A 14,242-nucleotide genomic window follows, 5' to 3' on the forward strand; every position below is an offset into this window, starting at 1 on the left:
GTGGTTGTGCTTCTAATCAAAGTGTGGCTGGAGGACCTGGAGCATTTGTGTCTTAATTTCCTGTGGCTGCTGTGTCACATATTCCGGCAAACTTGGTGTCTTCCAGCTGCTATAACCAAACACTACAGACGAGGCAGCTTGTAAAGAACAGATTTATTGCTTTTGAGACTGGGAAGACCACGGCCCATGTGCCGACAGATTCCGCGCCTGGGGAGAGCCAGCTTTCCAGTTCTCACTGCAGTCGAGCCATAGCTTCCTGGGACAAGGGGTGAGGGGACTTGGGTTTCTATTTTTTTCTTTTTCTTTTTTGGGGCTGCCCCTGAGGCATATGGACGCTCTCAGGACACTGGTGGAATCAGAGCTGCAGCTGCCGGCCTACACCACAGCCACAGCACTGCCAGATCCTTAACCCGGTGAGAGAGGCCAGGGATCAAACCCATATCCTCAGGGACACTATGTTAGGTTCTTAACCTGCTGAGCCACAACGGGAACTCCTTTGGTCTCAATTTACAAGGAGGTCGGTCCCATTCATGAAGCCTCCACCTTCACGACCTAGTCACTCCCCAGTGCCCCCGCCCCGCCCCGATGCCATCACCTTCAGGGGTAGAATTTTAACAGGCCTTTCCAGGGGACACAAGCATTCACACAGTAAGTGTCTGAAACAACACAGCTTCCTTCTTTCAGTGATGGGAGTCAGAGTCTGAAGTCAAGTCACAGGGCAGGGCCACGTCCCATCCACGACCTGGCAGAGAATCGCTTCCTTGCTCTTTCCGGCGTCCAGAGCGGCATTCTTCAGCTTGTGGTCCCTTCCTCCCACCTCAACGCCAGCAGCGTGGCATGTTGCTTCCGTGGTCCTGGTGCCTTCTCTCGTGGCAGGCCCTCCTCTGCCTTCTTGTGAGATGATCTCCCGAATCTCACCTGCAAAGGCCCTTTGCACAGAAGGCCACATTCTGTGTCTGGAAGCATGGCGTTCCTCACGCAACCTTTCATGAGCGGGTTTGACATACAGCATAGCATCGAATGGTCCTACCTTGCCAAGCGGTCCACGACATGAGTGGGGACAAGGCACAGATAACTTTCAGATACAGTTCAAAGCGATGGCAGCTTGATGCTGAGATGCAGGGTGCAGTTCCCAGGAAGGAGCTCGCTGGTGCCACTGTCACGGCTCGGGCGTGGGCGGCCTGTACGGAGGTTCACAGCACAGTAAATGCTGAGCGATGTTTGTCTTTTTTCATACAAGCGAAAATCCTTTTCAGATTTCTTTGGATGAATGAACACAGGTATGTCGTAGGTCTTTTGTAAAAGCTTTAAGCGGCATAAAGCAGACTTCCTGCAAAGAGGGGGACAATTGTGTTATGACTCCAGTTTCTCTGGAGGCCATCATACGGCCTCCACAAAGAGCAGTCCGGGGAGCTCAGGGACATGCAGAACCTTGGCCCTTTGATTCGAGAATCTGCATGTCGGCAGGACCATGTGATTCACGGGCACACGAGGATGTGACAAGCATGGTTGTATGGGACCCGACCTAAGGCTCTCTAACACTCGAGTCCATGTCAAATACAGGTTAAAGCAGGGTCTTCCCTGGGGCCCCTTTCAGGAGCTAGTGGGTGATCAGGTGCTCATCTAAAGGGCGGAAGGTTCCAGAATTCTCAGTGAAGCCACAAGCCCTAACCACCAGGACACCAGATCTCCTACTTGTTTCCAAGAGTCCTGCACAAGGCTTGCCACAGGGCCACACAGCCAGGGTCGGTCTCTAAAGTACACAAAGGCGGGGAAGCACGAGCGGCTGCCCGGCTAATATGAAGTTTACGACCCCACACAGCTTTTCCAGGGCTGGTGGCTCAGGCCCCAGGCGGGTGGCACTCAGTGTCATCCGTCCTGGAGGTCGTGTGGTCACGGAAGCTCGTGTGAGCCACAGGGAAGGAAAGCTCATTGACCCCAGACTCCAGTACTGTGCTTCCTCCATAGGGAAGCCACAGGAGTAGGGTTAGCCCTTTTCAAAAGTCAATTTCCTGGAAAGCAAGCAGAAAAGAGCTCGTTAAAATAAAAACCTCACTCAGCGGGCTGAGGATCCAGCGTTGGGGGTTGCCGTGAGCTGTGCTGCTGGTCACAAATGCGGCTCGGATCTGGCGTTGCTGCGGGTCTGGCATAGACCGCAGCTACAGCTCCGATTCCATCCCTAGCCTGGAAACCTCCATATGCCGCGGGTGCGGCCCTAAAATAAAATAAAGAACAGAACAGACCCAAACCTCTGAACAATCAAGTCTGAACTAAGGAAGGGACTGTCAGATGCCCTGAGAGTCCACAGGAGGGCAGCAGTGCCAGGATTATAAAGGCCGATCACCATTCCAGGATAACCTTTTCTGGATGAGCCTGGAAATGATGAAAGCAAAGCAGCCTAGAGAAACAAAAATCCGTGTACGTTCTCTCAATTTTGCGTTGTTTCTGGATAGACTATGCCTTTGGATACAAATATGTAATATTTTAATATGCGAAAATATCTATTTTTGGTTACGATACTTAATTCAAGACCTTAATTCAAGCTTCAGGCATTTTCTGATTTCTTTCATAGGCTGAATTACAGAACAAATTTATTCTGTAAGCATAAGCATTCGTCTTATGTCTTTATATAAGTCCATATGTAGAGTGGACTCTCAGGCTTGAGAACCCCTCATGCAGAGGGTCTCAGCCTTAGCTGCATGTTAGAATCGCTTGGAAGCTCTAAAGAATCCCAGTGCCAGGCCACAGCCCAGGCCATGACATGATAGTTCTCTGGGCAGGGCAGGAACCATGCATCAGGGATTCCAGTGTGTAGCCGTGGTTCAGAAACACAGAGGAGGCCTGATGTCATAGTTTCACATATTTCAGATTTGCCAAGAGAGCAAGTATTTTTTTCTTCTTCTTTTTTTTTTTTTTTTTTTTTTTTTTTGCGTACATTAAAACTCCATTATCAGTTCCATGCACACCAATGCTACGCTTTCTTGGTTGGGCCTCGGGTTTCTCATCACCCAGCCACACCCATGCATGAAACCGATGCGGGAGAGACATATTCTACCACACACACGGTCACAGATATCTGAAGGTAGTTCAGTCAAGGCCAGGAGATAAGGAGTGCTCTCAGAGCCGGGCAGAAACCACAGGTGCTGCACAGGACAGGCACTGAGAGCTGGGCCCTGGAAGATGCCCAGACGGGACAGGCCCAGAGGTGCTTCAGGCAGCAGTGAACCAGGACCAGAGCCGAGAGCACAGAGCAGGTGGTCTGGCTTGACTGAAGCAGGTTATCTGAAGTGTGGCAGAAAGCGAAGGCTTGGGAAGAAGAGCTGCGAATTAACTATAGAAAGTCTTCAAGTATCTTGGAAGAAACTTGGGCTTCATGCTGTAGGCAGTGTGGTGGGACTGAACACATTTTGAGCAGGGGAGGCACATGATGGGCTGGGAGGGGAGAAGCCTGGAGGGGAGGGCAGGAGTGGTGACTGGGGGAGGGAAATACTTCGAGAAGGTGGCCCCAATTAGCAGCATGTTCTGATATGAGACGAGACACTGAAAACCACACATCATCACAAATAAAGCTGCTCTGAAAGTACATCTTTTATAGCAGGTGAGAAGATACAACTTTCACAAAATGAACAATAATACACAGCACGTATCCATCTAGTACGAATATATTCCTGCAGGTTTACAAGCGCTTTAAATTCAAATACACTTTTTTCCCTCTCACATTTCTAGAGAGCAGGGGTTTCCCCATATGTTTCGGTAAGTGACAAATGCTTTGACAAACAGAACATATATACTTACACACCCATTTCAGTCTCACATATAAATATATTAAAGTGGAAAGACTGAATCTGAAGTGGAAACTACGAAAGTCTGTTTTGGTAAGCGCACGTCTTTGGTTGCAAACACTCCTTGAAGGGTTTTGAAGAAATAAGAACGACAGCGACATCCCTTGCTTCCAAGAAAGTGCTACCTCCTTGAAAAGTATGTGAAAGCAGGTCCAAACTTCTACTTGGTTACTGCAGAATCCTTGCAAAGAGAAGCAGCACTTACAGCGTCTTAGAAACACGTCCTTAGAGGGTCACATCATTTCCCCCGGTTCCACGCTTGATTCCTCATATTCCTCTCTCGAGGCAACGCTTCTCTGGCCCAACCTGAGCTACCAAGTATAAAAGCGTAGATGCAAGAGTTTTAGCTGAATTGGAAGGGCAGGCCATCCTCTTCGGCCTCTGGCTCTTTGGAAAGAGTCCCTGCCAGGTGTGAGGACAGAGGAGAGGGCCGGGATCTGTGTCACCTGAACATCAAGGGCCACCTGGGCTGTTGGCTCTTTTCCTCCCTTTGCATGGGCGGCAGGGGAGCCGCAGAGGTAAGTTTGCTCTTCTGAAACACGTGGCTTCATCTTCACTCTGTGCTTTACGGACGCGGCGACGTGACCTGCTCTGATGAACTTTCTCTACATTAACTGCCTACCTGTGGGTGACACGTTTTCCCTACGAGACGCCTATTCAAGTTGGGAGGGAAGGCCACCGATGGCCAGAATTTAGAGTGGATTTCTCATCCTCTAAAGAGTGGGATTCTCTTAAGGAGAACTGGAGGCCGCTTTGGACTCGGCCGGCACTCTTGCTGTGGGTGTTAGAGCCCTCCAACTGTTTCTAGAAGCCTGGAACGGATGCTGAGTTCTTTTTGATTACTTGAGACTGCCTTCCTGCTATTGAAAAGGGTGACTGCCATGTATACACTTTATAGCTTCTCTCAGTCGCCAAGAAGATACAAATAACTTTTTAAAATACAGTTTTACCCCATTAACTTTAAGAGTATTTTCCGATAATCATTATTAGGAAGACAAATGTGTTTAAATTCTCAGTGTTCAGTATTCTTACTTTTACTAAGGGCTGAAGCAGTGCACACACACATTTGTAAAAAAAAGTGTGCACACATACGTAAAAGACATTTTTAGGACTGTAGATGAATGAACCTAAAGGGTTGGCGTGAACCTTTGAACAGAAAAATTTTCAACATCGCTTTCTTTACAAATGAAATGTAAATATCATCATCTTGAATGCCATTTCTCTGAGTTCAAAGATTGCAGAGAAGCAATATTTGCCCACCCTAACACCCGGGGATACTGTGTTGGCTTGCCCTGCAAATACAAGTGTCACTTGACGGAAAACAAGAGGTTCAAACCTAAACTCATACACGTCTCAAAGAAGCACAAAGGGTGGTGACCACACTCCAGCCCCAGTAAAATGTTAGCATTACAGTTTAGCAGTTCTACTCCTGATACTGTCAGAAGCCAGGAAATAATTGTTACCGATTTTTTTTCTTTCAGTACTGAGACATGTTTGACATACAGCATTGTGTAAGCTTCAGCTGTACAGCAGGATTTGATAATGTCTTATTGTAAAATGATCACAATTAAAGTTTAGTTACCATCCATCACTGCACAGACCTACACAGACCTGGTTTTCTTCTAGCTGATTACAGATTTAAATATCTGCTGTCCTAGCAACCGGCCAATATACAGTATTACTCGCAAACTGGAGTCACTAAGCTGTACAGTCCCTGTTTATCTTACAGGTGAAAAAGTATAAAAGGTATATGCCTTCTGCCCGCCTTCACTCAATCCTTCCCCAACCACCCCCCCCCGCCCCCACCCCTTCAAGCCAATCTCCTTTGCCATAGAAAAATGTTTTTGATTCTACATGTGAGGTCATACAGAACTTGTCTTTTCCATATGAAAAAAGGAGGCCCTAGCTCCTCAAGGTCTTTCTCTCAAATGCTGAGATTTCCTTCATTTTCAAGGGTTTGTGGAAGTCATTTAGTCCGTCTATTCTGCTGGAGCGGCTGCTTTATCCTGGTAGGTGCTGTATGAAGCATTAATCTCTGTTTTCCTACAAAGGAAGGTAAGAACACAGCATCAGAAATGAACATAGCTGAAAAAACGGGCTTCTGATTAAATGCCAGGAGCCCACTTAGCACATGGACAATTAACAAAAAGGTATTTATACTAGTCAGTCACTGTACAAGTAAACAGAGGATTCCTTTAAAGTAACTTCAAATGCTCAACTAGTCTCACTTTTTTGATCCCTGTATCACATTTTCGATTCCCTCCAAGACAAGAACCAGAGCAGTCACATATACTTAGTAAATATTCCCTTATTTTAATTTAGGCCAATGGAAAAGACTAGAGAGAAACACAAAATTTCCTAATATTGCAATTAAAATCTGGCTCTGAGCTGAAACCTTTACAAAGCTAAAGGTTCCAACAGCGTTTCAGTTCAGCGATGCCTCATTTCCCCTCACTGTTGGGAAACCACGTGTCCTGATTGGAGAGGCCCCTCAGGAACGAAAACCCACAACATACTTTTTTGGTAACAACACTTTTCTAAGATCTATTATTCAAGTCCAGCATTCTCCAAAGACATACAGACATGACATGAGACACGCAGGTAATTCTCAATTTTCTAGAAGGTGCATTAAAAAAAGAAGCAGGACAATTAGTTGTAAGGTATTTTACTTGACCCCAATTCTTTGCACGGTGTCTTTGAATCTGGTGGGTACCTTCCACTCAAGCTCACCTTACACAGATGAGCCACTTCTGAAATCCTGAGAAGCCCCTCAGGGTTGCTGGCTGTGGGATGGGGAGACACACTGCCACTCCCAGCATAGGACACGGACGCTAACAGGCAAACTACAACCAAACGTGGATCAGTCAGTTATTTACAGTACGCCCACACCAGCGAATGCTTCCGGACGCCCACCTCGGGAAAGAGCCACTTGTGTTCATTTCAGACGTTCCTGTTGCCCTTGGGTGGGGGTAGCATCTCTATGAAGCATGACTGTCCCAGCCCTGCACGTGTAATAGTTCAGCAGCCCCCAAGAACTGGGGTGGAGAGTCAATAAAGAGGCCTGGCACTGAATCCGCCAAGACACTAGATTTTTCTACTTGTTGAGGTCAATACGTTTTTTTTCTCATAGTAGCAGAATCCCTTTTTTAAGAAACAGAATTTTAAATAGAATCCAATATTTGAAAAAGATTAAATCAGCATTAATATAAACTTAAAGAAACATTCGTTTGATATAACAATGAAGCAATTTGAATTTGATTAAAATGTGAAAGTGAATTACTAACTAGGGTTGTATTATATTACAACTGCAGCAGTCATGAGATGAACTTCAAATGTCTACAGACACCCTGAAGCTCGTGGCCATCTGAAAACTACTTTCCTGCTTGGCTCTGGCCTCAAAGGTACCCTTAGAGAGCCCAGCAGAAAGACAGGGCTGGGGAGGCCCACACCGCCTTCCTGGCTGGTGTGTTTTGCCTTCCCCTCGTGGCGCCTGGGATCAAACACCACTGTGCTTTTACCAGGACACTGCCCTTCCTGTCATTGGCCTTTGTAGAATCTGCTCGCAAACTCACTCAGGACTAGAACCTAGGGTAGCGCCTCCCGTCGTAAGTCACGGGAGCATCATTCCCTCTCGTCCCGGCTCTGCAGACACACATTCTGGCACAAAAAGGAGGCACTTCCGATTCATTTCATCCAAAGACAGAGGTGGAAGGGGTTAAGTGGCTTAAGACAATGCCTTTCAAATTTCTCAAAATCTGAGGATGTTTTGGTGGTGGTGGCGGTGGTTTCTCTTTTACAAGCTGAAAATACCGCAGTCGAGGGAAACGCGGGTCTTGACAGGATATGTACCAGCTGAAATTGAACGTCTTTACAAAATCTGATACAATGTCTTTTGGCTTCTGTCCAAGAACAGTTTTCTTCTCTGCAGTTGACACGGGATTATTTCCCCTTGGGCTAAAATATTGCCCTTGCTGGGAATTCACAGCTTCTAGAAGGCAGAGGTGCGGGATGGTCTGGCAAGCGGATGAGGGCACATCGCTCTGCCGGCGCCCAAGTGAAAGCAGGAGCCGGTGGGCCCTCGGCACCTCCCGTCACAGCAGGGGCCGAAGGACAGAACCGCAAGGACCCAGCAAAGGGGACGGACGAGTGTCTTCTTGGATGCCGCCTGTCCACACAGCTTAGCTGAGGTTACCGACGGCTACATGGTCATGGACCATTTTTCAGATGGGGAAAAAAACAAAACAAAACAGAAAGCAGGTACCTTTCATGACAAAAGCAAACTTTTCTCTCCTCTCTCCTCAGAGAGAAATAAGATGTGCTTGTCTGTGGCCCCCAGCGGGAGGAGAGTGCTGCACGGAAGAAGAGGAAGGGGCTGAATACCAGCGACGCGGCCCCAAAAGGAAGGAACTGTGGCGCAACAAAGGGGACAAAAACCAGAGGGAATGCTACCGAGTCTCACTGGGGAGAGCTGACCACGACGTTCCTACATCCTGGCTCTCCCGGTTCCCCACAGGAACCTGGACCAGGCATTCGGCGCAAGAGGGTGCTTGGAGTTGGAAGCCTTATCCGGCAGATACAGATGCCACATTTCCCTGCGACCTGTTTACCGTTGAGGGCGCGTGGCCGGAACCGAGTAATGTAAACTCGCGTTCAGAGAAGGACGCTGTATGAGGAGAAGGGTTCTGGTCTTCAGCACCTTAAACTGAGAGGCGATCACAGAGCAGGTGTCGGCTCCATGCCGATGCCGCGTCCTGTGCATCTTGCACGCGGAGGAGTTTCTTCCCGCCACACAAGCGTTTTCCCACGAGGGACGATCTCCGTAAAACTTCACGGACGACCTTTCATCTTCCTGGGATGCGTCCAAACTTCAGCAATGTGTTCCCTCGACTAACGACGAAACCTTTGTCATGTATTAGCTGCTGTTTTAAAGTTTTTGAAACTGCTGTGGAATGCCCAAGAATTTGAGAAGAGGGTTTAAAAAATGTTCAAGTTATTTTGCTCCTTCACCGTTTTGGCCCAAGTCATGCTACTCCCTACCACCTGAACTGGATTAACTACAGTACAGTCAAAAAGCTTCAGTAAGATTCCTTTAAGCAGGAGTTCCTGTCATGGCGCCGTGGTTAACGAAGCCGACTAGGAACCATGAGGTTGCGGGTTCGATCCCTGCCCTTGCTCAGTGGGTTAAGGATCTGGCATTGCCATGAGCTGTGGTGTAGGTCACAGACGCGGCTCGGATCCCGCATTGCTGTGGCAGCTACAGCTCTGATTCGACCCCTAGCCTCGGAACCTCCATATGCCTAGGGAGCGGCCCAAGAAATGGCAAAAAAAAAAAAAGATTCGTTTAAGCAGACAACTAAAAAAATTGCAAAGTTTCCGTATCAGCATAACAGTAAATTATTTCTAAATTGCAACAAAAAACAAATATCCTTAATGGAAAAAAAGAAAAATTATTTGGTCACGGTTAGTAAAAAGCATAAATTACACAATAATTCTAATGCGTGGATTCAGTGATGATTTAATTCAAGTAGAGACAAAATCATGCGTTTAGGCAAAAAAATACGAACAAAAGGCATTTTTTGGAAGCACACAGTCATGACATGCAAAACGGGACCCAGGCAGCAGCACAGGAGAGGGAAGGGGCTGGATTCCACGTCTGGAAAGAGTCGTAGAAGAGTTAGTTACGAAGGGAAGAGGAAGGAGGGCAAAGACGAAGCCCATCAGACCCACGGGCGTCCTATCCTGCTCTTGACTGAGAGCTAAGACACCGAAAACTGTCGCAGAGCACTAAACATTTTAGCCTTTTTTTATCATAACGTAATGATCATAAGTGGCCATGCAGATCTTTTTCATGCTTTGCTATAAAGCCCAGAGCAGGGTCACGCTGTTCCCAGGTCACCATAAATACCAGTTTACATTAAACCCACCGCATATCACGTTTTAACAGCAATTTGGATTATCTGTGCCTGGTATTCTGCTTCCAGGGTTATCTTTAGAAATACAGGCGTTAACTGCATACACTTTATAGCCTTGGAAAGGCGTTTTTAAAGCAAGAAAAGCAGTGTGAGTGTGAGTGAGTGTGTGTGTGTGTGTGTGTGTGTGTGGTGGGAGAATACAATGATTTTCGTTTTTTTCCATTAAAGGACAAGCAAAATAAAGCTAGGTGTTACTGTGCGTCCTTTTAAAAAACATACACATAAATGAGGAGTCTTTTACAAAATCCAGTTATCTTGAACGGGTGAAACATTTCCCAGTAAGCCTGATGGCGGTTCTTCAAGTTTAAAGAGCATGGGCATAGCTGCAGAGGCCTACACCCTGGTTTCTCAAAAGGTACTCCAGGCCCAGCAGCACCAGAGCCTGGGAGCTCATTAGAAATGGGGTCTCAGGCCTCTGATGCCACTGAAACTTTAATCTGCAGGCACAGTGATCAGATAATTGTTTGGAATTACAACACTTGATCACTGGTCGCTAGAAGAGTTCGGTGACTCCTTGTTAGGGAACCTTTAAAGTATTTTGGATTGTGATGTTTAAAACAAAGAAGGAGAATGAGGAGCATAAAGCTATTTTGTTTTGTTTTCTTCAGAGGACATTTCTACATAAATCTTTTAGACTTGTCATATGTCACTGGTAGTATTTCCTACTCACAGACTGCAGTGTCTCGATAGTTTTAAAAATATGCTACTGGAGTTCCTGCTGTGGCACAGGGGGTTAATGATCCAGCATTGTTTCTGTGGCGGTATGAGTTTGAACCCCAGCCAGGCACAGTGGATTAAGGATCTGGTGTTGCTGCAACTGTGGCACAGGTTGCAGCTGCAGCTTGGATTCAATCCCCAGCCTGGGAATTTCCATGTGCCACAGGTGCAGCCAAGAAAGAAAAAAAACAAAAAACAAAAAACAGTGCTGGTAGAGAAACCAAATCTGCATATTATGTGTTCTACAAATGTAAGATTTAAGACTCAAATGAAGGTACTGTGGGTATTTTCAAAATATAACCAAGAAGTACAAAAAATGTTGAGCTCTTTATGAGTGAAGAATGTACTTTTATGATATAGTCCAAACCCGGGGATTAATATAAAAGGAATATATATCATAAAGCCATGAATACCAATCGTTTTTGTCTTTTTTTTTTTTTGGTCTTTTTAGGCCAGCATCCGAGGCATAGGGAGGGTCCCAGGCTAGGGGTCCAATCGGAGCTACAGCTGCCAGCCTACACCACAGCCACAGCCACACCAGATCCAAGCCACATGTGCGACCTACACCACAGCTCACGGCAGCGCTGGATCCTTACCCCACTGAGCGAGGCCAGGGATCGAACCCACAACCTCATGGTTCCTCGTCGGATTCGTTTCCACTGTGCCACGACGGGAACTCCTACCAATCATTTCCAATTATTAGTTTGAATTCAAAGGCATTTCAAAAGCAATAGAGGAAGAAATATCATTAAAAATCAGAAATGTCAAAGCACCTTTTCGAGGTCTATGCTCCAGGTTTCTTGCCTGTCTTCCATGAGATTTTAGATTAACTAAAATTCAAGATATTGTTTAAAAACTCTATTCTCCTTAGAAGATGCATTTGTACCTTTTTTCAATTCCAAGTCCCCCCCCCCTTATTTCATTTTTATAGATTAAAGGACAGATAAAGTTCATGAGGTGCCTTGTGAATCTTACCCTCTCAGCAACTTTTACTTTAAGCACATCAGTTTTACTTCGACCTAGTAAATTAAGAGAACATAAGAGGGAAATCAAATAGTGTTGCTTTTAATTTCCCAGTGTAGCTTGTATAAAAAACTTTAAATGAAAAGAAAGCAAAGTAGGTATCTGAAGGAGCCACCTACATAATACTTCTTAGAACTAAGTTATATGGACAGCTGAAAAGGTTCACCACAAAAATTTCAGTGACTACAGCTGTCAAAGTCTCCACAGTGAATCATTTTATATTTAATCTTGCTCATTAGTCCAATTTAGGAAGCTGGATACACCCAGTGTAGGGAAGGCCCCATAACAGTCCATGATTTATTTCCGATAGCACAAAAACCTCAAATCCCACAGAAAATTTTCTTGCATCATAATTAGCTGAAGCGACCTGCACAGATTACTCTTCTTGCAATGTTATTAAAAACAAAGGAAAATATTATTAGCAATGACATGTAATTCAGTGCACGCATGCAGGCACATTTTTAAAAAAAGACAGCATGCAGTACAAAAAGACGCTACACAAAAGTATGTCCACAGGAAGAAGGACCGATAAGCTAAAGAAACATACTTTCACTTACCTTTTCTTGTTGTATTTATGATGAAAAAAGTATACACCACCAGCAATTACTGCAATGGCAGCTACTATGAGAAATCAGGAAACAAATGACATGTAACTATACAAAATCATCGCCAAATTCACATTTTTCTAGCAGAAGAAATAAATTTGTCAGATCTCTATGGGCAGAAAGTGTTACCTTCTATAAGCACATATACATGTGTATTCCATCTGGACTCTTAAGCATCTAAATCCAATTACCGTATTACACAACCCACAGTAAGGCAGAGTCCTTGACTTAATTAGAAAGTCACTCAGACAATATTGGAGACGCAAACTCCTATGAGTAATCATCTTGAGATATGTACTGTTTAGGGTTTGGAGCTGGCCGTGCAGACTATAAAGCAACAGACAAACAGGTTTTTTTAAAAAGGTCAGGTTTTCCCTCCTTTCCTCCCTCCCTCCCTTCCTATGTTTTGCTTTTTAGGGCCGCACTTGCAGCACATGGAGGTTCCCAGAACAGGGGTCACATTGGAGCTACAGCTGCTGGCCTCCACCACAGCTCCAGTCACACAGGATCCGAGCCGCATCGGTGACCCACACCACAGCTGCTGGCAATGCCGGATCCCCAACCCACTGAGCGAGACCAGAGATGGAATCTGCATCCTCATGGATCCTGGTCGGATTTGCTTCTGTTGTATCACCATGGGAACTCCCAGGTTTTCTTGTTTTATTTCGTTTAAAGCTATAAAGCTATAGAAACTGCAAAATTGTTTTAAAAAACACTGCCCTTTTTCAGAGTAGTGCCTTGATTTAATGGGTATTACTGCCCCTTTTCAGAGTAATGCCTTGATTTAATGGGTATTACTGCCCCTTTTCAGAGTAATGCCTTGATTTAATGGGTATCAAAGTCTGAGATACTTACAGACGCCCACAACAATTGCAGCGATGATTCCTCCATCTGAGAAAAAAATGAGAACATTTTGGGAGGTAATTGAGGACATAGGGTCTCCAAGTAGCAACTGTATTTTACCTTGATCAGGGCATCTATAACCATAAACACAACTTGGGAATCTAGTTTTAGCACCTTTGCCAGTGGTTCCAGGTCATTTTGATCACAGAACCCTTCCAAACAGATTCCAGGTACAGGATCCGCTTTGTGACACTCTGAACAGGAGCCTCGTTTTCATTGTTTTAGCTACTGTATCTGGTTATTTAGTAAAGGTAACCTGAACAATCAGAATTAACTAGAGGAAAAGAATTTTAATTTTGGAAAGGGGGAAGGATCAAGATGGCAGAGGAGTAAGACGTGGTGCTCACCTTCTCCCACAAACACATCAGAAAAAGCCACCTACATGTAGAACGATTCAAACAGAACATCTGCTAAAACACTTGCAGAAGAAACGTAAACCTCCAAAATGCGCAAGAAACCCTCCACATAACTGGGTAGAACAAAAGGGGGAAAAAAAGAGAGAGAGAGAGAAAAGGAATCAGGACGGGATCAGCACTCCTGAGAGGGAGTTGCTAAAAAGGAAAGGAACCCACACCCTGGAGAGCCACCTGACCTCGGGGAGATCAGCAGAGACAGAGGTCCTCAGAGTCGCAGAGGAAGGTGCAGCTGCTGGACTAGAGAAGGCAAAGTAGAGTGAGAGCTGCACAGACCATCTGCGCCACCGTCCCGGACAACAGAGCTGGAGACGCTCGGGTCGGGGCTGGGCACTGAGACTCAGGCTCCAGAGGTCAGTTCGGGGGAGAGGACCGGGGTGGCTGTGTGGAGACGGCCTGAGGGGCTAGGGAGCGGTGCGCCACAGGTGGGGAGCCGCGGGAACCTGGGAAGAGGTCTGGGCCCACAGGAGACGCAAGGCCCCGCTGTTGGAGAAGGCGAGAGGAGGAGGGTGGACAGCCAGAGGAATATATTTCCCTGGGCACGTGCAGACTCTGGGAGGGCAGGGCACCTCTGGCATAGGCTGTGGGTGCTGCGGTACCACTTGCGAGGGCTACGGGCTGTGGGGCCCCTCTTGTGCGGGCTGAGGGCAGCGGGGGTCTGAGTGTGATGTGGCACCTCTTGCATGGTCTACAGGCAGTGGGGACAAACCACAGCAGTCATCTCAGACAACAGAGGGGGACGTGGCCTGCCACCACCAGGGGCCTGT

The 14,242-nt window shown here is 46.3% G+C and overlaps 1 protein-coding gene across 4 annotated transcripts in view; it reads right to left on the bottom strand.

Annotated features, from left to right (window-relative positions):
• The window catches only part of CD46 (CD46 molecule, complement regulatory protein), a 53,472-nt gene continuing 42,800 nt past the window's right edge, over positions 3,571-14,242 (bottom strand). The window contains exons 9-12 of one of the 4 annotated variants that reach the window (XM_021102197.1): positions 13,015-13,050; positions 12,112-12,175; positions 6,573-6,685; positions 3,571-5,885 (exon numbers count right to left, since the gene is read on the bottom strand). In XM_021102197.1, the coding sequence (XP_020957856.1) occupies positions 6,613-6,685; positions 12,112-12,175; positions 13,015-13,050 (173 nt within the window). In that variant the 3' untranslated portion in view covers positions 3,571-5,885; positions 6,573-6,612. 4 annotated transcript variants of the gene reach the window in all.

Source organism: Sus scrofa, chromosome 9 (assembly GCF_000003025.6).
Source record: "Sus scrofa isolate TJ Tabasco breed Duroc chromosome 9, Sscrofa11.1, whole genome shotgun sequence".
NCBI classification, from domain to species: Eukaryota; Metazoa; Chordata; class Mammalia; order Artiodactyla; family Suidae; genus Sus; species Sus scrofa.